At 39.7% G+C, this 23,615-nt stretch overlaps 3 protein-coding genes across 3 annotated transcripts; all 3 read right to left on the reverse strand.

The window, feature by feature from the left end:
- Positions 1–56: 56 nt before the first annotated feature.
- dnajc8 (DnaJ (Hsp40) homolog, subfamily C, member 8) lies at positions 57–4,457 on the reverse strand. The gene is made up of 9 exons (XM_063898656.1): positions 4,308–4,457; positions 3,395–3,496; positions 2,858–2,914; positions 2,694–2,760; positions 1,928–2,022; positions 1,742–1,813; positions 1,527–1,618; positions 1,286–1,361; positions 57–507 (listed from the first exon to the last, which is right to left on the reverse strand). Exons 1-9 carry the CDS (start codon positions 4,377–4,379, stop codon positions 385–387), a joined length of 756 nt encoding a protein of 251 aa, XP_063754726.1. The 5' UTR covers positions 4,380–4,457; the 3' UTR covers positions 57–384.
- A 4,423-nt stretch (positions 4,458–8,880) lies between these two features.
- Positions 8,881–13,556, reverse strand: LOC134874987 (heterogeneous nuclear ribonucleoprotein R). Its single transcript, XM_063899318.1, has 11 exons — positions 13,354–13,556; positions 12,623–12,783; positions 12,402–12,520; positions 12,202–12,309; positions 11,977–12,090; positions 11,633–11,809; positions 11,287–11,422; positions 10,963–11,168; positions 10,726–10,875; positions 10,517–10,638; positions 8,881–10,305 (listed from the first exon to the last, which is right to left on the reverse strand). Exons 2-11 carry the CDS (start codon positions 12,777–12,779, stop codon positions 9,699–9,701), a joined length of 1,896 nt encoding a protein of 631 aa, XP_063755388.1. The 5' UTR covers positions 12,780–12,783; positions 13,354–13,556; the 3' UTR covers positions 8,881–9,698.
- A 476-nt stretch (positions 13,557–14,032) lies between these two features.
- LOC134874989 (ATPase inhibitor A, mitochondrial-like) lies at positions 14,033–15,828 on the reverse strand. The gene is made up of 3 exons (XM_063899319.1): positions 15,622–15,828; positions 14,399–14,511; positions 14,033–14,297 (listed from the first exon to the last, which is right to left on the reverse strand). Exons 1-3 carry the CDS (start codon positions 15,691–15,693, stop codon positions 14,156–14,158), a joined length of 327 nt encoding a protein of 108 aa, XP_063755389.1. The 5' UTR covers positions 15,694–15,828; the 3' UTR covers positions 14,033–14,155.
- Between the last annotated feature and the right edge of the window lie 7,787 nt (positions 15,829–23,615).

A 23,615-nucleotide genomic window follows, 5' to 3' on the forward strand; every position in this document is an offset into this window, starting at 1 on the left:
TTTTTTAGTTGAACTTTTTTTGCAAATCTGAGACTCAGCTTCGTAGCAAACTAATGTTGGCTTGTTATGACCAAGCTTTATTTAGTTAAAAAAAAAGGACAACAACAATGACAGAGCACATTTTTCTCATCAGTTACAGAAGTGGAAGATACATCATTTTCTCTTTCAATCATCAGGCAGGTATGATCTCCGGGTCCAGATCACAAATATGTACATTAAAAAACCAAGTACAAAACTACGTTTGTCAGGGTCGGATGAGGAATTTGTTGTACGAAGTATCCGGGTGACGACTTCACAGTTGACTGCAGACGACGAGGTGAAGGACACAGAACTAGGGTTTTTAGTACAGTGGGTGTTAATCTAATAAAGTCCCATTTTTCGATATCATTCCCTCTGTTCCATCTTGACCTTCGGAGGTTTGAGGAAGGACCGGGGCTTTTTCTCCTTGCTCTTTTTTCCTTTAGCCTGGAAGGTCCTCCAACTGTCCACTCGCCCATCTCTTGTTTCCTGAAAACGTGTTACAGAAATAATCATTTTTAAAAAAGGAGACATTTGTATCAAATACAGGATGATGGTAAATGTAGCAATAAAGTCTTGAGTGCATGCTTCATCAATCGAGGAAGTTTGCAGCTTCAACAATATTTTCCTCCTGCCTCCATCACCATCCTTTAATGTGACCTACATGGCTGCATGGAAGTCATAGTATGCCCAAAAAAAGCCATAAAACAAGATGAGTGAAGTATCTTATAAAATGTAATTAAATGTCATAGTAAGAAATGTTTCTCATGTACTTAAAAAGTCCTAATATAAGGATATTTAAAAAAAAGTCACAAATACATAGTAAATAATTAGTAGAATGAGTCAGAATAATTATTCTGTCAGTACAGAACACACTGAATGATGTACTGCTGCAATTGACAACACGTACCATGAACACTGATAAGACATCCACATAGAAAAGTGGATCAACTTTTTCCTTTGAATGCCAAAAGCAACCATGGTTCCATTTATGAGAAGGTAACATTGTCGGAGGAACCCATGTAGGAGCCAAAATGCTTTTTATGCCATTGCTTATTATTTGTATTATTATCTTCATTTCCGTTTACACCAAGTTTAATTCTTATTGGTCATCACTTTCGGTAATTGGTACATTGATGCTGGTTTTGTATATGACGAAAAGGAGAGGGTGAATTGCGCCGACACTTTCTGTTGACCGCGTGGTCCGGACTTGGATATGGAATTGATATCTCATAACTCATAGGGAGTTTTTGCCACTACAACCCACCTCAAAGTTTTTCTGCCATTCTCGATCCCGCTTTACTTTATCTGCTGCCTCGATTTCTTCCTCCCTTGCCCTTTTTCTGGTGAATTAAGAGAAACAGGTAATGACAATTTGTGTTATAGAGTGCGTGAGAACATTTAGAACCAAAATGACTTACATTTGGACATTTAAATAAGAAGAGGTTGAGGATGGTTTTCGATTTAAAAACAACAAAGGTTATAAACATACTGTGTGTGGGATTTACCTTTCATGCATGTCCTTTGCTTCCCTTTCCTTCCTCTTGATTTCGAGCTCTGCAAACAGCTTCATGGTCTGTTTGTACACGGCTTGCTTGAACTGTAGAAGGACAAGTAGACTTATATTTGGTAACATTACAAATATACACTATCTCATTTATGAAAGCTATAACCAGTTATATGTAAGATATATTTGTAACACCATTTTTTAACTTTGACTTACCACTTCAGGGTTGTCCTCTTCCAAATCCAACGACTTCCCGTCCTTCTTCAGCTGTTTCTTTTTCTCTTTTACCTGTTGGGAACAAAGGATGGCAAACAATAAAATGTCACCAAACTGATAAACACCAGGAGAGCTGAGTAACATGCCTTGAGTGTTTGAAGAGTAAGAGATGTGTTGAAAACTCACAAAATGCTCCACATATTCCTGTCCTGCGTGGATCACGTCCAAGGCTCTCTTCCTCTGATCTGGTTCCAGGAGGAGCTTGTACGCCTTGTCCACGGCTACAATAGAGAGACATTCAGGTGAAATTAAACCTGCGTGTTTCTCCTTTATCTTCTGACTGCATTAACAAAGGCAGACTCTGCAGGGACATCTTACTGTGTTTAAACAGGATACAATCTAAAGTCTGGGCTAGACGAGACAAACTGATCAATTTAAGTTTATTTATCGTATATTTATTCTCCTGAAGTCTTTGAAGTGTATTTACCTACATACAGTTTTAGTCCACATAGTTATTAATACATTGTTACTAAATAAAGGATTGTATTCTACTGGAGGACTTTATCTTTGCATTCTGTTTTATCTCCATTTACTTTACATGCATGTAGTTTACTTTTTTTGCTTAATCCTACGGTTTACTTGCATGATTATAACATTTACAATATTTGATCTCTTTTCTCAGATGAGATCACAAATCGTTCTTTCACAGTGAGGAAGTTGACATTGGAAAAGCAAAAGCGGCATAGCAGGTAAAAACAAATTAAAAACAAAAAGCATGGAATAATACAAGCTAACATTAATATATAGAAGTACTTTCATGTCTTACGTTGCATTCTTGGAGGAGCCGATGACTAAAGATTTGAATTGCCAACAACTACCCTGTAGCTTCTGTGCATATGACAAAGCCTCTTGATTTACAACACATACGTATACAGGGTTGTAAAGAGTTTACCTTCAAAGGCTTTCTGCGATCTGTCTGGATCATCCTGATTTTTGTCTGGATGGACCAAGATGGATAACTGCCGAGTTAAAGAGAGCAAATATCAGACATTTAGTTACAAAAACATTATGGCACTGCATCTTCAGCAAATCACGTAGAATACTTTTCAGTCTTACCGCTCGAAATCTTTTCTTCAATTCATCATCTGTTGCCTCGGGATCAATTTGGAGCACCTGAAGATGAAATGAACATTGGTAAGTTTATAACACGTCTGGATCTTAACCAAAGTGTCAATACAAGAGAAATATTATGCTGTAATTATATTAAGAGAGTAATTGGTGGCTCATACTCTGATGAGGGCTTGACGACAGCAGATTTGTCAGCCTATTGAGATTGTAAATAGAATTCACCCAAAAGTTTAACACATGAGGCAATTTTTCCGATTCCTTTTTGGCGGGAAATACAAAATAAATAATAATAATGTCTGACCTATAAAGTAGGGAATATTATGTTATGTCACAGATTTGATTTTATTACATTGATTAGAAATTGCTATTCATTAAGTAAAGAAAAACATTTGTATACATTTCAAGATCTGATACACTACTCGTTTTCCCAAAATGTTATGTCATTGGAAATCAATGCTTGAGTTTTAACTGTTAAACAAATTAAAACAAACAGCAACAACAATGCTGCCTTAGTGGTGTACTCACCTCAAAGGGATTGAGATTGAAGTAGGATGAGCCAGGTCTGAGCAGTCTGTCAATCTGCTGCTTGTTGGTCAACACAGAGTCTCTCTTCTCTATCTGCTTCACCTGTAAAAACACATAATGACCATGAAAACCTACTTTACAAACAAACAAAAGTGATGGGTTTGTAAAAAACAAAAATGAAACTGCACTTTGGTTTAATCCCTAAAAATATCCGACCTGGCTATGTATTTCAACAAGTAAATAGAAAACCTTTCCATGGCGTTTTATGTATTTATTCCTAATATGTTGTTGTGATTTTTGACTTTAAATGTTTTTTTATTGTTGTTTTATCTCTACCTGAACGTCTTTTGGATGAATGCTTGAAGGAAAGATGCATTATAATTAAAGACGAGTTCAAAGTCAAACTGCAAGCTACACTTTCTGGTGATGTTCTTAGTATTATTCTCTTCTGGGGGGTCTGAATGCACAGCCAGCATGCAGGAGTGTTTGTGGTGGACATGAGGATCCTGCAGCTTTTTTTGGGAGCCTGACCTCATTCATTTGCCATGATGTGAATGGTCAAAGCGTGTGTACACAGCACTGGGATTGATAAAGCTGCTATATAGTAGGCTAACAGCTACTGCATTGAGGATCACTATAGTTATCCAAATGTGATATCGATGAAGTGACTTGCAGTAGTTAAAAAAAAATAAGCAAAACAGAAGCATGAGACTATATGTAGGGGTTTCCTACACACCAGAGAGAAATCACCTCAGTGAAATGTATCGTTAGCTTCTCATCGTTAGCTGATGTTCATGTCTGTGAGGCCTATTAGCTGATAAACACGAGAGCTGTTGAATAGCCGGCTGCAGCCGATGTAGAGACAGTGAGCGACACTTTCAAATCACACAAAGTCTCATTAGCTTTATCATACCTCCGTGTAAAAGTTTTGAAATAATTCCTCCGAAACATTCGTGGTAGAAGATTCTCCTCCGGCGGCCGCCATCTTCCCCCTGGTTTTTGTGACGTAGAGGAGTCACGTGACCATGCCGTTTATTTACAGCAAGTTGTTCAAAGTGTATCTGCTTTAGACGACTACACCTTTATGAATACATGTAACTCAACAATAAGGAATTATGTTTGAATGTATTTTTTAAATAAATAAATACATCCTTGCCTTATTGTTCAATTAGGAACTTCAGCAAACATATCCGTATGCTAAAATAGTGAAAATGCAGGATAATCTGTGCTATGATGCGCAATATGACAACACTTAAAATGTTATCCAATGACTTTTTATATATCGGGTTGACCTTCAATTTACCAAAGATATCCTTCAACGGTTTTTGTTTGGATTCACATGACATTGTGGGACCATTCAACAGAGCCTTGCATTGTTTCTCATACACTTACACCAATAACCAGCACGGTATTCTATGGTACTAACCAGCCTCTACATTTGCTGTAAAGCTACGTGAATGGATCTTGTGAACATCAGTAATCCGCAATTTCTGCACGATCTCAATTAATTTAGCCCAATGGACTAAAACGTCTGTATATTTTCTGAATGACATAATCTATATCAGAACTGAGTTAGTGATCCACCCATTGTGTTTGCATGCCCCAGGTTTAGACATCCCACTAATACTCTAATTTCCTGTGTGAACCAGGATAAGCATCATCATGTCAAGGACTCGTAATGTAATTGTGAGTGAATTTACTACTTTAAATGTGTTGTTAATAAAGTCGCCTTGCCTTGAATATGATTCATGCAACACTCAATATTATGAAATGTTTTAAAAAGCAAGTTTTAAACAAAAAAAGCAATGTCATACTAGAATAATAAAATGATAAACTTCACAAATAAGCTCTAAACATTGTGCATAAGGCATATACTACACGCAGTCCTCTGAACATTATTTAAGGTATTATAAAAATAAAAATAAACTACCTACTTACATGTCTACCACTTGTTATTGGTTGCTCCTCACTGTTGAGATGTTAAGGGTGGATAAAATGAAAGTAACATTTGCACACAATAGAAAGAACAGCTCTCACTATGCACGACTGTTTCCTTTGTTCTTACTTAAAAGCAGGATAATGAAGCATCAGTGTGCTTTATGGGGCTTTGGATCACAACATGTCCAACTGTATCCTCCTACTCTTCTGCAGCATGTGAAATGAGATGAACTATTATAATATTGGGTTTCACAACTTCTTATGAACATTACATCCAATGACTTTTCAGGACCAATTTCTAAAAATTCAAGGACAGAACACGGCATAGCTTGAGACAAGAATCAAGGTTAATTAACTGCTAGAATGAGAACTAGCAGGCTTTACAAACGCTCAGGGACAATATTAAAAAGAGGTTTGACACCACACAGTAATATGTGTAAGTATAGCGACAAAGACAGAGACTTTTTACAGAGTTGATAAAAACCTTTATTTTGCACATATATGAAGCAACTACTATAATAACTTACTTATACTTTCCAGTCTTAACTTTCAAATAAGCATACTTTCAAGCATCCGCAGGAACCATGGTAGACATTTATCAAGACTGCTGTACTACATAAATATATTTATATGCACTTTGACCAAATAAAGACTTGACATTAACCTGAGGACACCAGGAAGTTGGTTTAAGCAATATAAGGACAAGCCTAAAAACTTAATCCAATAAAAGAGTAGATGCCCTAATCCACAATAAATTCTCACCTGTGTCGGTTGCTGACCTGGAAAAAGGGTGTTCAGCTCATGTTCCAATGAGTACTGGACCCAGTCCAGTTAGTAGTTCATCCTGAGGGCTGTGAAACCCTGTGATGAGTCTGGCTGGCAGAGAGCAGTCTCCTGACTCAGAGCTAGAAAGGGCCACACAGACAAGGACATGTTAACCAACCATGGTTAATCCGTTCCTAAGCACCAACATGACCATCAACACCATCAAAACACAGCCTACCAACTGCATTATCTTCAAAAGATGCAATTAATAGCTCAAACATCTGAAAAAAAGTATATGCCAGATATATGACATGAAGCTCAAAGTCAAATCAAAAAATAACTTTACAGAATATATTTACTCAGGGAAGTAAGAAGGTAAGAAATGCTTCCTTTTGCAGCCTTCAACAGTTTAAGGATATTTGATTAAATGTATGCATTAAGTTTTTTTGTATCGTCCATATTTGTTGTTATCTGTGTGAAGCTGCTGAATGTGTTGTTTTGTGTATATCTGAATGCACTGTAAACACTTTTTGTGAATTGGCTGCAAAAAAAAAAGGAAAATATTTCTTTGCACAACATGTAAAATCTATATAAACTAGGAAATCAAACATGTTCGAAACCTTGAGTCATTTAAATGAAAGGTAAAAACATAGTGTGACTTTCTGAGCATTAGTACAGATAATGAAAAATCTTACCAATCCATCCCTTCCATTAGTGTGAACTCATTCACATGGATGGGGGCAGCTCCTTTACTGCCTGGTGACAAGAGGCAACATATAGAGACAGTTCTGATGTGAGAAACTGTAAAGGAAACTCCAGCATTTGATGGCACTTTAATGCAAAACAAAATGTGTGAAACAATGAGCTTTCTGATGTTACCTGTGCTCCCCTTTTTCAGCCTTACCTGTGAAATATAAATACTGTTGCCTATCTACTGCCATCTTGTGGAGTTAAAGGGAACAGACATCTGTTTTGAGGCACGGCCATTGTTCCAACATCAGCCAATTTAATCAGTATTACGTTCAGAATCCCCTCTGCTATTTAAATACATTTGAACAACAGCTTCAAAAGTGGTATCTACATTTTACTCAACGCATTCCCAGCTCAGCATATGCCCAATCAATGCAGCATTGGATAAAAGGAACAATGGATCGGTAGTCGTGCTGGTGTGAAACGGCTGCCTCTAGCGGCGTAGGAAGGGAAAGGTTCACCACCACCCTCCCTTTCAGAGTGTGTGTGTGTGTGTGTGTGTGTGTGTGTGTGTGTGTGTAGACAGCTGAGGAGATTTTGGTGCAGGGAGCCAAGACAGGCAACAGGTGTTTGCAGGGTTTAAGGGTTCATAGCAATTTCCAGATCTTCTGGCTTGTGCAGGACTTTTCATTTTGCCTAAGGGGGAAAATATCCACTATATCTGAAGGAATTACACATTCCCCATGTGTCTAGGCCCCAGAAAAATGGTGGTAAAATTAATTTTCTCAATGATTCTTCAGTCAACTTTAATGACTTGTATTCTTTATAGCCTGGAAAATAAGAAATTACTCTCCTACTAAATAAACAGAAGCTTGATTCAAAGTGCAGTATATTAGTAAGAAAACAATAAAAAAGAACAAAGCATAATTATGGCTAGTGTTTTTTCCAGTGATTACATTAGCTACAGGAGAGGAGACAGTACTCTGTGCAAGGCTAGCTCACCCTTGAGTACCGTTCAGGTGAGTTCCTCATTCTAGCGCTGCGGCTCTCAATGCTTCACCACCTAGGCAGGTTGGAATAAGAGGACAGACACATGAAACAAAATACAATGATACCATGGAACCACAAGGCAGATGCTATAAACACTTCTCTATGGTAAGCAAATTATGAGAGGTGGTCACTCGTTATGGCAGAAGGCACGTTTTAGAATTTTAACCCTTTGGATGGTCAGATCCTTGGTGTCTTCAAAAAGGGGAGCACAGGTGGTTCAGATGATAAAAATAACGGAATTGAAAAAACTCAGCATACAGGTACAAATCCATTCAGAGTCAAATATGATGTTCCAGCTGTTGTAAGGGTGTCAGTATCAGGATCCTAACAGTGCAAGTGACAGTCCACCATTATTCAAGATTGTTTATCAGTAACGTTTGTTTGCACAGGTATACGCTTCAATAAATGTCCACCTGCCAAAGACAAAAAAATGAAGCGCAACTAAACTTCATCCCATAATAATTTGCACAATGTTAAATCTCTGCTAATGTTCTAGGCTTCTGCACATGGAATTGGTTCCTTAGCCGTATCCCAAAAGTATTGATTTGGATGGCTCAGAAGAGGTCAAGTGTATAAAGTAAGTGTGTAAAGGACAGTAGTAATTTAAGGATATTGAAGCATTAGCTCATTTGGCAAACAACGTTTTCACAAACATAAAAGTACCTATATGAAGCACTCAGTGTTTTCCCTTTCTTCATGAATGGCAGATCATTTGATTTAGTGATAATAGGCCAAAGTTGACCAAGGCATACAGTTTACCTGTGCAAACAAACTCTTGACAGGTACAATCTTGAGTAACAGCAAGAAGTCAAATTTGCATTTTTTAGTATTTCTGTGATAATCTGTAAATAGAATTGAGTGCAGGAAATGACTGTAGTCCGATGTAACATGCACTGAAAATTAAAAAGGGTTAAAATCCTGTTGTCCTCTGGCGCATTTTCAGTATTTTTATTATTCCTTTGAGGCAAAAAATTTGACTTGGAAAGGAGATCTTCATCCAAATGAGAGAATTGAGGTAAAATCAAATCAAATACTGACAACACTGAATTTGAGTATCTGACAATTGACTGATGCTCAGCTGAGTTTTATTGAAACGGAACAAACGTAAAAGTTATAAATACAAAGAACATCAGAACAAACTGCTATGGCTCTTAAGGTAAGCCAAACCAAATTCTAGTGGGCAAGTTCAAAGAAAACATAGGAAGTTATGGTATCAGTTTAAAAAAAAACACAATTTGTCTATCGCTAGAAATGCTATGCATACACTTTGAACATTACAAAACTTTGATTTCTTCCTTCCTGTGGATTCTTTTCTCCACCATTGCAAAAAATGAAGTATGAAGCACTAACCATATGCATTTATTTACAAGCAAGTCCCTAAGCAACTATGAGAAACCACAAATAAAGGGAGTACAAGAAGGGAAGGAGGGAGGGGGCATGGACAAAAACTTCCTTCAAGGCAATATCATTATTTAATGTCCTCTCAGACTTTTGGGAATCAATGTCCACTTTTTGTAAATGTTCATTGTTGGCTTTAAATGAATCAGGAACAAAATGTAACAATAAAAGTGTTTCGTGTTTTTTTAAAATGTCCCAATGTAACCGTAAGAGTAAGAAATGGTTCACCACAACGGTTACCTTCACTTCTTCAGCCAAAAGGCTTTCCAGCCAATCACCTCGAGCCAATTCTGGGGTCTGTCCATTTTTTTCTGACATATGTACAGATTTTTTTTTTTTCATGAGGGGTGATGAATAAAAAGTCAATCAAAAAATTGTGGCCAATCTCCTGTTATTTTTTTTCCTTTTTATTGTTGTTTTTCGCTTTTTTTGTTGTCACTTTGCCAAATACCTTTGGGTGCATCTACTTCCACTGCTGCCCATAAGAATCCTGTGAAAACTCCATGGTGTCATTACTGTAACCATAGTTACCGGAATAGTCGGCCCCCTGCTGCAGGGGCTGCTGGGCGATGGGCTGGGACCCCCAGTTCTGCTGGTTGTTGGTCTGGCGGCGCTTGGAGTCAGGCTGGTTAAACACGTCTGCCTTCCTCTTTCCACCGACGTTCCCACCACGGTTGCCTCTGGCCCCGCGTGGACCGCGGCCCCTCTGTGGCTGGAAAGGGGCTCCCCGCCCTCCACGGCCACCCCTTGGACCACCGAGGGGTGGTCCCCTTTGGGCGTAACCCCCACGGCCTCGCGCCGGGGGTGCTCCACGAGCTCTAGGTGGAGGAGGCCCCCCCCTGCTGGGACGAGTACCACGGCCCCTCATGCTGTAGACATCTTCATAGCCGTAGTAAGGGTCTTCATATCCACCACGGTAGTCATGATAGTCGTAGCCATAGTAGTCATCATAGTAGTCGTCATACCCATAGTAATCAGGGGGATAGGAATAGCCCCCCCGGCCACCGCGACCCCTGCCGCGGCCTGGTGGCGGCATGCGTGGAGGGGGGTAGTAGTAATAATCATCATACCTGCAGAAGGTAGGACACATTCACATTTAATGATTCATAATAAGAGAATAAATTAGGCAGAGGATGAGTCCAATGTATCCCCTTGTGTCTAAGGCATTTTAAGCTGTAAATTAGCCTAGCGGCAAGTAAACTTTATTCATAGCTCTTTTACTATTACTTGGTGGTGGCTCCCTTTTAAGGGAAAACACTAGAGCAAGTCTCCGTTACTCACCCAGAATTCCTAGTGGTCTGCCGAGCTGCTTGTCGCTCTTTCCTCTTCTTATCTGGCGGCTTTGCCAGGACGATCTCAATTTCCTCTCCTCCTAATTCCTTCCCGTTCATCTCATCCATTGCCTAACCAAAGAAAACAATCAATTACTGTAGCTTACATAGGAATAATCAGACATGCAAAATATCTTGTCCAAATAATGAAAAACCCACCTTTACAGCAGCATCCCTCTCTTCAAAATGGACAAAAGCATAATCTTTCAATTTCTTCACTCTCTCCAGCTTTCCGAACTGAGAGAAGGTCTTTTCAAGAAGCTCTTCAGTCACTGATGTGGCCAGCTTTCTTACAAAGAGCACCTTGACCTATGAAATCCAAAACAAAGACAGACGGTTTGTTGCCCTGTAGAAAAGTGCATGTTTGTGTTATAAAGAGAAAGACATGGGACTGACCTTGGCCATGACCTCCGGGTCTGGCTCAGCAACAGGGTCAGCCCACTCCACAGTGACCGGGTTCCCCCACACCTTCACCTTGCCACTCATTAGGCGACGGCGAGCCTGTGCTGCAGACTTGTGATCTTCGTACTCGAGGAAACAGAAGCCGCGGTTCTTCTTCTTGTCATCTGGCTGGTGGTACAATATGACCTCTTGGAGACCCTCTGTGAGAAAGACAATAACATCTCTAACTTCCAAAACAGTTTTCCTGACTATAATCCTAAATAGTTTTAATTGAAATGAGTTACTGACAAAAATATCCCTCTTTGCTTTGGGACTGACCTGTAACTTTGCCAAAGTCTTCCAATATACTTTCCCTTGTCTTGTTCTTTGGAATTGATCCGACAAACAGGCGATTGTTTGCAACAGATATACAGACTCCCAAGTACTTGCCAGGGCGGATTTCATGGTTATCACACTGAAAATGAAATGGAGGCCAAACACCATGTGAAACTCATTATAAATGAACACCAACTTTAAGAATTAGGCCATTTCAAGCTTGTACCCTTTTAAATAATTCTCCAGATATCAAAACAGACTATTTTCAAACTGTCTCCAGCATTCATTTAAAACTAACTCTGTTATAGAGTGTGATGCATTTCTTCCAAAGCTTTACCGTGCTACTTACAAGTTTCACAGCCTTTTGTGCATCATCCTTATTGCAGTAGGTGATGAAGGCGTAACCCCTATTCTGACCCGAGAGAGGGTCCATCATTAGCCTCAGATCCCAGATTGAACCGGCCGACTCAAAGAGAGGCACAAGCTCATCTTCATACAAATCTCTTGGGATTTTTCCAACAAACACCTGAAATACGAAAGAGAAACAGGTGGACGTGGAAGTGTTAGGATTTGTACATAAATAAGCATCGTGTTTTGCAGAATCATAAATGGTGCTGTAACACAGATCTAATACTGCTTCCACCATAAATATGAGAGACATTAAATCACACTTTATCCACATCACTAATCTACCTCAGTTCCAATCCCTGGTTGTATTCCTTTGAACACATCCTCAGGAGGGGGACCTCCGTACTTTCTCTGCCCTGTGGTGACATCCAGGGTGTATCCCGTCCGCTCCAACAGAGTCTGAAAACAAAAACAAAACCTTAACTGAGCAGCATGAAGGCGCAGGAATGTTTAAATGGCATTCACTCTGAGTCTCTATGCAACAAAGCTCAGCTTCAGGAGTTTGTTTACCTTTATTTTCGCCTCATCTGGGCCCTTTGTGGATTCTTGTACTTTACTTCCCTGTTTTTCTCTCTGTCTGTAAGTCTTCATGACTCCACAAAGGAAAGCACTTTTATTCTAAATAACAAAAAGAAAACGTATTATTTAGTCAATAATAACATGAAACTCCTCACAAAGACAAAAAGGCAGTAATCCCTCCAAGTAGTTACCTGTACGTGGGACAGGTCGCTCTCTTTGAACTGCTGCAGCACAGTTAATGCTCCCTCCTCATTGAACTCACGCAGGGCATCAATGGCCCTTTCATCGAGGTCAACATATGCCACCAAGCCTACATTTAAAAAGCATGTTCAGAGTCAGGGTAAGCTACAGTATACATCTGCTATACTCATGCACAGCTTCTTAATATGACATTTTCCAAACCCTCACCCACCTGTAAGGAAGATGTTATCCAAACTTTCAGCCACTTTCTGGGGCAGCCCAGCATCAATGAGCGTCTGGTAGTTTTCTGTGTGTGTTGTTGTCACATCCATGGGCTCTTCTTCCTCCTTAACCGGGGCAGAGCTACCGTTTACCTCAGCGGCAGCCATTGTCCTGTATATGGATAAGATAACCTTTTATTAGTCTCACAGAGGGGACATTTAATATATAAGATACTGTAATTAAACAACTTGTTTTCAAACGCATGGATGTTGTGATCTGACTTTGAAGTTCAAAACCCACACACGTTAATTTATTGATGCAATACAAGGAATTTCTAAAACGCATAAAAACAGTTAACTATGAATTACATGCATTATAAACACTGTTACACAACTGAAATGCATGTGAAAATGTGCAGATATTGCACGGTAACATAACACGGTTACTTGGGAAGACACCGTCCCGCCCCCTTCACATGCAGCCTGCTAGCTATCGAGGTGGACACATTTTATTTTCATATTTACATGCACTGAGTCATACACTGGTTGAACGCTATTTTTAACAGTCAAATTAAATGTGCAGTTTACAGAGCAGAAATACTCTAACTGGTAATCTGGAGTTTACATTACTATTGTTTAGCGGGCTAGCTAACGAGCTTATGCGAAGGCCTCGCCGTGCAGAAACACAGCTTTCAGACACATGCTTAGTACAAGGTGCAAACACACAGTTAGCAGAACTCACCAGTCTGATTCAGGACGCTAACAATGGCGTGTGTTAAAATGCAGGACGATTAAGTTGTCGCACGTACAAAAATGTCAATTATGAATAATACGTTTGAGTCCAACCCACGAGACAAATTTCCAGACAGCTACGGTCTCGTCGTCGGCTCGCCCGAACAACGCCACCGCTCAGCAACCATCGCGAGATTTGGTGGGGAAACGAGTAGTGGGGTGGGTGTGTTCGTTTTGGCTACCTTTCATGGCGATTTACAGCATAATCGCCGCCAACTGTAGTGTAACAGGTGTATTTATCCTTAGTATCATTCCTGTATATTATAGAAAGTGTAACATAATACTTGACACAAAGTAGGGTCAAATATGTAATTCCACACTAACAAAATTAGAGGATAAAGTTACATCCCAGCTTAGTAGCAAATTATATTCAAGATGAGCGGCAACGCGGGGACTTAAAACGAGCGCTTCATCCTCAACTACCCAACCACGGAAGATAAACTTTGACTGACACGACTTCAGCCCAACGATATTCATCTGTTTTTTACAGACCTAAAACAGGCTCAACCTTATTTTCGAATAAACACAGTTGACAAAAAGCAGTGAAAGCACACAAACAGCTGACATTTGGAAGATAAATAAGGGACATATACAAAGACCCACACACATTTTAAAAAGCTTTCATGAAATTCAAAAATTAAGTGCTTTATTGGTATAATTAAGGCAGTTCAAAGTGGAGCTGCCTTGACCAGCAGTAATCCAATCAATACAAGATAATGATTGACTTTGCAATCAGATGATGATAATTCGCTTTAGTCATCATGGTTCAGCTTTCTAATTTTGCCCTTGTGGCGGTCAATCTCCCTTTGAAGGCGCTCAATCTCCTTTTTGTGGTGCTCAATCTCCTCTGAGTGATGCTTCCTCAGTGCCTCCATCTGCGCCTTCTCCTTCTTCCTGCAGGTGAAAAGTGGCTGGGTTAAAATCATTTTGGAAACCTTGGCCACAGGCATGAGCCTACTACAAGTTGATAACTAATATCACGGCTTGCTTCTCACCTGAAGTAATGCTCCTCTTGTGCAACTTCTCTCTTTCCAAATGCACCCCCTGCCTCCCTTACAGAGCCTCCTCCACCTCCACCTTTGCCTGCGCCATTGCCCAACTCTCCAAGCTGGTGGTCAACAGAATTGTCTTTGTTAGATATACAAAAAATACACATTCGAAAGAATCCTCTTGTGTGTAAAGCAAATGGAGTTGCTTAAAAGTAAATAACTAATACCTATATCAAAAATAGGTAAATTAGGATCTTCCTTCTATTTTGCTCAATGTGTGAACTACAATAAATCCAAATCACCAGAATTTTTTTTTTTGTTGGCTGCCAATACTTTTAAAAAAGAGAAAAGAAAAGAAGGTTGCAGAGACATTTAATTGTTGGTTGCTTTAGTAAACTATTTAATTTCTCTAAACACATGGTCTTTTATCTATTTGCTCGTAATAACGTAATCATGTATGGTTGTCTTCAATGTCTTTATCTGTAAGGGAAAAGATAATAGCCATAAATAAAAAACAACCCAACGATTGGTAAAAAAAATATATTACACAACCCTTTGACAATCTCAGCAACAGCACAGGAAACTTTTTTTGGAAGACAGGGCGAAGAATATTGAATGTCTTTTTCTATTCTCTCCCTGCGAAAGGTGACACATCTGAAACAGCTCCGTAACCTTCAGTAGTTTATGTCTTATCAGACGTGCATATTTCTGGTTAAAGTTAAATGTATCACACATTGTGGGGAAAGTACTTAGATGATTGACTTAATTGGCAATATCACAATGATTTGTGTCAACATATTGAAACCTTTATATTACACTCGTAGGGCATTGAGGTTTCCCTCATGTTCAATGACGACGAGTTTACATCAAGGGTCATACACACAACAACATTTAATGGAGCAGAAGTGTAAAGTAGCATTTTTGTATTTATTTAAGTAATGCCGATTGAGTAAAATGTACTTAGTTACCTTCAAGAGCTGACAGTTAGTTAGGATTGATATATTTCAGAGTCGAAGATTCGCAACATTAATTTGTAGCCATGAGCAAAATGATGCAGTCTTGACGTGCATGACGGACAAAAATCCTTCAATAACCCACACAATATGGTTGATCCTTAAGTAGCTAGCCTTGTTAACTTAGTCCAAAAACAACTACTCCTGCTGATATGAGCAAGCTAATGCTAACAGAAAGTCAACATCTGTCACCAGTCCACTGCAGTTTGACAGTACCTGATCAGATGCCATCCTTATCTGAGAGGCGACACACCTACGGAGGTCGGCTCTGAGGAGGAATCTTGACATTTTTTAAATTTAAAACTGCACCGGGGCATATAAAAACTTAGGTGAGCGATCCGAAATGCTGACACTTCAAGGTAGTAAACGCCTCTTACGGGGGCGTTTACACAGGCACCTCAGATACATGTTTGCTTACTGCTGCCACCAGGCGGCGAGGGGTGAGAACTGCAGGATGTATGTACAGAGGGCCAGGACCAAACTATGCAAGTGGCTTGTATGTTCGTCGTTTACATAAATTCTCATGTAATGAAACGTGATATGAAGTGGCTGGAAGAAGTTGTACATTCACTAGTCTTTTGGCAGGTGGAGACAAAAGGTAATTTTGTACCCTGCACTGAAGATTTGTGATTGCTGCGCTCATTCACAGTGGTGCAAAAAGGTGAAGTGATGTTTAGGTTTATAGATATTTTATAGATATATTTCATAATTTTTTTCAATTCTGGATTCCCTGAAAATCAATGCTGTAATATTATCATAAATGGTTGATCATTCTGTATTGTTGGAGGAGCTTGGAACTTAAGATTTTCATTGCCATACGCTGTTGCATCTTAAAGCCTTTGAACCTTTGAACCTTGAATATGTTGTATGTAATCAGAATCTAGTAGTAATTAGTAACTACTGGAGTAAAACTTATATTTCAATATAAATTGACCCTGCTAAAAAGCTTTGCAAGGCTTTTAAAATAATTCCATGATCACATTTTTGTAACCAATATCTACATACTTAAGCAGCAATATGACATCCTTGTGTTGTGGGCCTATTATTCAAAAAGGATGAGTAATGCTCACCTCTCAGGTGCTGGATGAGACACACTCAGCAGCACAAAGGAAAGCTTCTACAGTAAAGAGTAGTGGTGGGTGTTTTGTACAGATGAGTCATAATGGAGTCCCACTGATGAAGAGTCCTCCCTGCCATACAATGCTCATCACAGCACAGTGCTGTATGAGCTCTGCGTCCCTGACACTCCCCTTGCTTTGTCTGAATCCACCAGAGTTCATGATCAATGGGCACATGTAGGTGTAGTGCTGTGGTGATGACGTACTCTATCCTGTGCAGCTGTTTAGGTTCAGCGATGACCAAGATGTTCTGAATGCTCCTGTGAAAAGAGGCGTTCATAGTCGTTTGTCCACTGTGTTCTGTAATGCAACATCTTTAGTATATATGTAATGAAAGGGATAAAAGCTATTACACAGCTTGGACTTTGTGCGGCTGAGTAAGATTCTTTCCCTCAAACTCAAGAATTGTACTCTCCTTTCTAGGTTGGATTTGAACACCTGAAGATACATTTTGGACATGACACCCATTTGTACACCAGTAAGAGGACGCTGCACACAGCACACAGCGGTAGTTACACTCTTGCAGCAAATGGTGGCAGTAGACTCTCGTACAGGGTGAGACCATCTGTCTTGCAGTGAAAAAGGATATAAGCTTCATATAGCAGTCATATATAACAATTCCATCTTCTTCTAGTAATGGACGAAAGCAAGTGCTGCACTTATTTTGCTTCAAATGAGGATTGAGTCTCACATAGAACAATAAATATACATATTCATTATTTGACTACAATCGTCACATAACTCAACTGTAAAAAAAGCATCCTTGTTCCTAAATGGCACATACTACATATGACCTTATGTAAAATCCCCTCCAAAGGTATAACCGGAAGTAATTTTGTCATGTTTGGGAGGTAGACATTATCCCACACGCTGAGGCAAACTAAACTGTGAGGGCTTTTGTGGCAGTGCACAGATGTGCAAGTTTTTCTATGTTCATGTATGGACATCCGGTCCACTGGGTACAGAGCAGCCAGTTATCTGGATCCTTTCAGAGCTGCTCACCTCGCTGGCTCAAGTGTTGCCATAGGAAATAGTATCCTGGCAACAGCACTAACCTGAGCAAAGACAAAGTAAGGTCATGCAGACAACAAGATGTGGTACAATTTCCCTGTATGAACAACCTCTACTTTCAAGGACATTCATTATAATTGTGTCATAATATCCTTTCTCCTTTTTGCATTTTTAATAAATATTACATTTAGTATGAGCTCACATTACACCTGCATGACTCTATTCAAGACACATTTTAGTTCTGTTTTTTATAAATCCACATGTTTGGATTTCATGCGTAATTCCTGCTTTTACCAGTGCACTATCAATAATTTGCATGAGATAGCGTTCTCATCTAAAACCTATTCATACCCCTGGGGTATGGGGGAACCCATTGTTCAGGATTTAAAAACATGTTAGGTAATTGCAGCTAAGGTAATAGCAATGTGTTGGCATAGAGTCACTTTAGTAAGGTGGTGAAATGAGAGATCATTTCCCTTTTAGATGTATTATATGTAAAATTCAATTGTATTTTAATTGTGATGCAGGAAACTTTGAAAGCATAACCCTTGATCAGTGTTTTTAAAGTATTTAGATTTCTTGGTTTACTTTACATGCTGCTGGTGCTGAAACTCCTTTTTCCATGATCAGCTTATATGTTGCCACTGTTGCTATGGTGACCACCAGGACCGATAAAGGGGTCCAGATTCTGTGTGTTCGGTACACACACGGTCTTTTGACCAGGGAACAGAGGCAGAGATTATTTAACAGATTCACATGCAGCTTGGCAATAATTAAAGGAGAATTTAGTAATTTGGAAAACCAATTACAATGTGAAGAGTGTTTCCAGAAAACAGACAGTTCTTCTGAAACACTTCAGCTACATCTCCTTTTCCGCCCAAACTGGCAGCAATGATTCAGGCTGCTCTGTCAAAGGGCTGTTAGCATTTACTCATACCATTTTCACTTGTTCTAAATAGTGTGCCAGTGTCACACATGTATGTAAACAATGTGCATGCTGACAGCTCTGTCCCAAATAATATCCATTAAGTGTTGTGGTGGAAATTCCACACTTATCACCTTCTGGTAAGAAAATAACAAATCTACAAGCTTATCAAAGTTATGTTATTTAATAGAGAGTAAAGCATTTAACAGAATCGAGTTCCAGCTGGAAGGCCAGATAACCTGCACAACCAATGTAGTACAAGGATCTGCCCCCGATCAAACATTAAACAAGACTCTTAAAGGTAAGGAAGACAAAAATGGGAAGGGGAACAGCCAATCAAATTTTACATTACAGGGTATAGCAAGATTGCTGGCTAGACGGGGGTTAAGCTTTGACATGTTAAGTTAAAAAAAAAGAAATCCCAGCCCCGGCCACTCTCCCACTTTCCTGTCACTCTCCACTGTCCTATCCGATTAAAGGCAAAAAGCCCCCGAAAACAAAAAGAAATCCCAAATTGGGATCAATAAAGTAATTCTATTCTATGTTAAGTTTAACCGAGGATAATTTTCCTGACAATGGTCACAGTGGCACCCGTCTTTCTGTCGAATGCCTGAGAACAGAAGGTTGCCCGTCTTGTGTATTAAAGGTGTGCAGCCCGTAGGTGGCAGTAGCAATTTAGCATAGAGAAAAGACACGTTAATTTTTTTTTTTTTATCTGTGTTGTCTCGAAATTCAAAGAAATCTGATACTAAACTGCAGACATGAATCAACAACAAGGTACTATAAACATCATTATTGCATCAATGACATATTTAAATAGCTTATAATTAGAAAGATCATCTGATATAGGCTTGCTGCGACTCACGAGGTGCAGCACATTGGCCTCTTCCATGTTCAGTGATTATGTACGAATGTACAAAATAAGAAGCTTGATTCCGATACAAGCTCGTAAGGTGGCCCCCCATGTCCATCAACCTGCGCGGACAGCGTCAGTTCTGAAAGTGAAAACATTAATGAGCGTTCATCTTCGCATATGAGCAAAAAAGTGGAAGACGAACAACATTGACTCTCGGTATGTAGAATAAGACCCCCATGATGTGTGTGCTGTGCGGGTTATCGTTGTTATGTTTGTATGTGAGTGCGTGTGTGTGTGTGTGTAGTGTGTGACTGTGTGTGTTTGTGTTTGAGAGCGAGAGGGCACACTAAACCAAAATAAATAACTTCAGCAAACACTTATCAGAGCTTCATAATAAGTTCAAGTATATGCCTGTAATCAGAGTACTCATAATTATCAGATCGATTTGCTACAGCATGTCTTATTCTAGATCAGAATCTCACATATGCTGTTTCGTGTAGTTTCGGAGCTGAGACACAGTGATTGCTTTAATATGTATGACATTCAAGATAATTTCATATGAAAACAGATAGAGAGGTAAAGCATTTTAGAGTCCTGTCTTCAGATCTGACACGCTCTGGAAGACAAGAGTTTAATTTTAGCTTGCAGGAAATGCTGTGTCACAGCTGAGAACAATGTATGATCTTCAGAGCTCAAATTCTGTTCTCCTTCTCGGATTTGAAACGAGAATCTCGATATTAATATTGTTCATTTCCACACTTTCAATACTAATAACGTGAATATGAAAATATTTGAATATTACACAATACACACTATATTATAAGGGAATTCAATACACTAACAAAACAACACAAACATGGATTTGAGTTACAGCAGCACCTCTCTGTCACAACAAAAATATGGTTAAATTCAAATGTAATAGTCAAGGCAAAAGTTAAGAAAACCTTTTCTCTGTTCCATTCAACAGCAATGTTTAACACAGCGCACAATCTTCTTCAACAGATCCAGTTCCACCAGTCATTATGGATTTTATAATGCTCTATTCAGTTTCAATTTTCTCTGAACAGCTTAGAAAAGATGCAAACATCTACAATTCTATGGCAAACTCTATCTGTTGATGAGAACAGTTGATGATATTAAAATCTCCAAAACAACTGCTAAATGGACATTGTGATGAGAAATGATTGCTGCTTCCAAGTCTTATTGCTCGAATGGTCTTTCTTGGTTCTTCAGTTGTGTCCATTCCTGAAAAACATTACATTATATAATATCAAAGGGACTTGAATCTGTTTGAAGGATCAGGGAGTGCTTCTGTGTTTGCTTGTTGACAAGTTGAGTTATTCATTTAGACATTGACCTAAATCCATGATCAATTCCTTAATTGTTCAACTTCCTCTCTAATTGCTGCTTACTGGTCTTGCAGATAAAATGACTCTCTGTCATACAATTTTAAGCCATGCAGCGTGCAAATAAGAGCATAATAGATTCATGCAGCTGAGCTACTTTATTTCCTGCTTACTCAGCCATTTCTTCTCTCTTTGTTAACATTGTGTGCTCTCGTATCCATGACTCTTACAGGAATAGATGCAGGTTTCTTATTTTCTGTAGCTTGCTTTCATAGACATATCATGACCTTTTTCTGAAAATAAACATCTATTAAAATCCAGAAATGGTTTTTCAGTGAACAGAAGGCGCATTAAATTACTTTTATCTCTCACCCTCCTCAGGAGATCAGAGCACATAGTCACTTAGAGTGGGATACTGTTGAAAATGGTAGAGATGTTGGTTTAAAGCGCAAACACATTGAAATTACTCTACAAATCTTTTAAAAGTTAATCCTCCCAATATTCATGCTTATACCACTTTAATTAAGGACGGACCTTTTATGACTCTACACTTGCTAATTATAATATTTGATGTACTGCTGACAATCATTAAAGACTTCTGCCTGTGGAAGAATAACGTTGACTTTCTGTTCTTTATTTCTCTTGGGAGCATTAAGCAACTCTATCTTACCACTTCTAGAGTTAGCAGTTGTTCATAGCAACAGCCTTCATTAAGAGACATGTCAAGACCTTGCTGTTACTGCCAGCAAGGTCTATATGATACTGGATTCTGTAGGAAGGAGTGGGGGGTTAATGAAAATGAAACAGTTTTTGTTAAGTGTAATGTTGTGTGTATTGCATTCCTAGTTGCTGTACTTACCACATGGCAATTGTGCTATAAATTAATTTGCAACTATATGTTTTCAACAGTGCCATCAACTCCATCTCCACTTCATGAGGAGGACAAAGAGGAAGATGACATTGACATGGCAGAGACCACCCCACCATCCAGAACTGGGGTACCTGTAGGTATTGCAAGCACCACATTAAGTGATGACCCAGGATGTTGGCCCAGTGTCCTAACAAGCAGTATGCGCTGTGAAATAGTCAAAAAAGGACCTGTGCAAATCATGGACATTGAATTCCCGCAAAACTTAGACAATCCTCCTCGAAGATTCACCAAGGACAGTTACAAAAGAACCATGAAAAATGGTGAGAATATACATCGATCGTGGCTGGTGTATTCCATCCACACAGATGGAGTGTTCTGTTTCCCTTGTACTGTTTTCGGGAAGCGTGAGCGTGACAATGCCTTAACGACCTGTGGCTACGGTGGATGGAAGAACCTTTCCTATCGCCTAAAAAAACACGAGTGCACAAAGGTGCACTGTGACAATGTGAAAAAGTGGCACGACCTTCAGAGGAGACTGCAAACCAGTACACTGATTGATCAAAGACAGATGGAGTTGATGCAACTTGAAGTTGAACACTGGAAAGGCGTGATTCGGAGAGTGATTGCCATAGTTTCCCATCTGGCAGAACGCAACCAGGCTTTGAGAGGAACTACCAGTACCGTGTATGATCGCCACAATGGGAATTTTCTGGCTCAAGTGGAACTCCTAGCACAGTTTGATCCGGTAATGAATGAACACATCAGACGAATACAATGCAAAGAGACAAAGGTGCATTACCTGAGTGGAGTCATTCAGAACGAAATCATTCAGCTGGTCGGAGACAAAATCCTACAGGAGATTGCAAGAAGAGTGCACAAAGCAAAATACTTCTCCGTGATCATGGATTGCACTCCTGACATCAGCCACAAGGAACAACTTTCTGTTGTTCTCAGGATTGTCAACTGTGAAACACCTGTTTCTATTGCTGAGCATTTTTTGGGATTTGTACATGTTGAAGACACAACTGGTAAAGGGCTCAGTGAAATCCTGCTTGACCAGTTGGAGAAGCACAACCTCAGCATTTCAGATTGCCGTGGGCAGTCATACGACAATGGCAGCAATATGATGAGCCACTTTCAGGGACGAGATGGGAGGCCCGAATTGACAGTGTGAAGGTAGTGCGGTACCATCTACCTGAAATACTAGACGGACTGTCAGCACTGGAGACATATGCTACAGAGAAGGGGGACTCAGAGACCATGTCCTCAGCAAAAAGCTTACATGGTGAGCTTAAAACATGGTCCTTTCTTCTGTGCACAATAACCTGGTACAACGTTTTGTATCAGGTTAACCATATGAGCAAGCTCCTCCAGAGCCCGGATGTTTCAATGCAAACACTGAAAAAAGAAACCGAGGGAGTGACAGAGTACCTAGAAGATTTCAGGGAAAATGGACTCGCATCAAGCCAAACGGATGCAATGGAGATTGCAGAAGATCTGGAAATTGAGAGGAAATTGCCTGAGAAAAGGCAACGTAAAAAGAAAAGGCAGTTCCTTTACGAGAGTACAGATGAAACCCAATCGACCCCAGAAGAGGCCTTCAGAAGGGACTTCTTCCTGCCTTTGGTTGACACTGCCATCACCAGCCTAAAAGACAGATTTTCCAGACTGGAGGGGGTGTATGCCCTGTACGACTTCCTGTTCAGCATTGATATCATGAGGGCCACAATCAAGACTGGGAAATTGCATGAGAGATGCAGGAAAGTGGAACAAACCCTCCATGATATTGATGCAGACGACTTGGCATTGGAGATCAACTCTGCTGTCCACACCTTTCCAGATGAAGTATCCAGGTGCCCATTTAAAATGCTGGACTACATATACAGTGAGAAGCTGTTGGACCTGTACAGCAATTTAAGCATTGCACTGCGCCTACTTCTGACCCTTCCTGTCTCGGTTGCCTCCGGAGAGAGGAGCTTTTCATCTCTGAAGCGCATAAAGAATTACATGAGGTCAACTATGAGCCAAGAGAGGCTCTCTGGACTGGCACTCATGTCAATTGAGAGTGACGTCCGCAGGTCTT

Source organism: Eleginops maclovinus, chromosome 13, assembly GCF_036324505.1.
Source record: "Eleginops maclovinus isolate JMC-PN-2008 ecotype Puerto Natales chromosome 13, JC_Emac_rtc_rv5, whole genome shotgun sequence".
Taxonomy (NCBI): Eukaryota; Metazoa; Chordata; class Actinopteri; order Perciformes; family Eleginopidae; genus Eleginops; species Eleginops maclovinus.

Bases quoted from the DNA above. Each gene is read 5' to 3' on its own strand.
- LOC134874989 (XM_063899319.1), bottom strand. From the start codon at position 15,693: ATGTCAAGATTCCTCCTCAGAGCCGACCTCCGTAGGTGTGTCGCCTCT. The intron at 14,512-15,621 runs GTACTGTCAAAC...GTTGACCACCAG, and splicing joins TAAGGATGGCATCTGATCAG to CTTGGAGAGTTGGGCAATGG. The intron at 14,298-14,398 runs GTGAGAAGCAAG...TTTCACCTGCAG, and splicing joins CAAGAGGAGCATTACTTCAG to GAAGAAGGAGAAGGCGCAGA.
- dnajc8 (XM_063898656.1), bottom strand. From the start codon at position 4,379: ATGGCGGCCGCCGGAGGAGAATCTTCTACCACGAATGTTTCGGAGGAA. The intron at 1,814-1,927 runs GTGAGTTTTCAA...TGTTCCCAACAG, and splicing joins AGGAATATGTGGAGCATTTT to GTAAAAGAGAAAAAGAAACA. The intron at 1,619-1,741 runs GTAAGTCAAAGT...GTCCTTCTACAG, and splicing joins AAGAGGACAACCCTGAAGTG to TTCAAGCAAGCCGTGTACAA.
- LOC134874987 (XM_063899318.1), bottom strand. From the start codon at position 12,779: ATGGCTGCCGCTGAGGTAAACGGTAGCTCTGCCCCGGTTAAGGAGGAA. The intron at 12,521-12,622 runs GTGGGTGAGGGT...TTTTAAATGTAG, and splicing joins GGATAACATCTTCCTTACAG to GCTTGGTGGCATATGTTGAC. The intron at 11,423-11,632 runs GTAAGTAGCACG...TTTCATTTTCAG, and splicing joins CACAAAAGGCTGTGAAACTT to TGTGATAACCATGAAATCCG.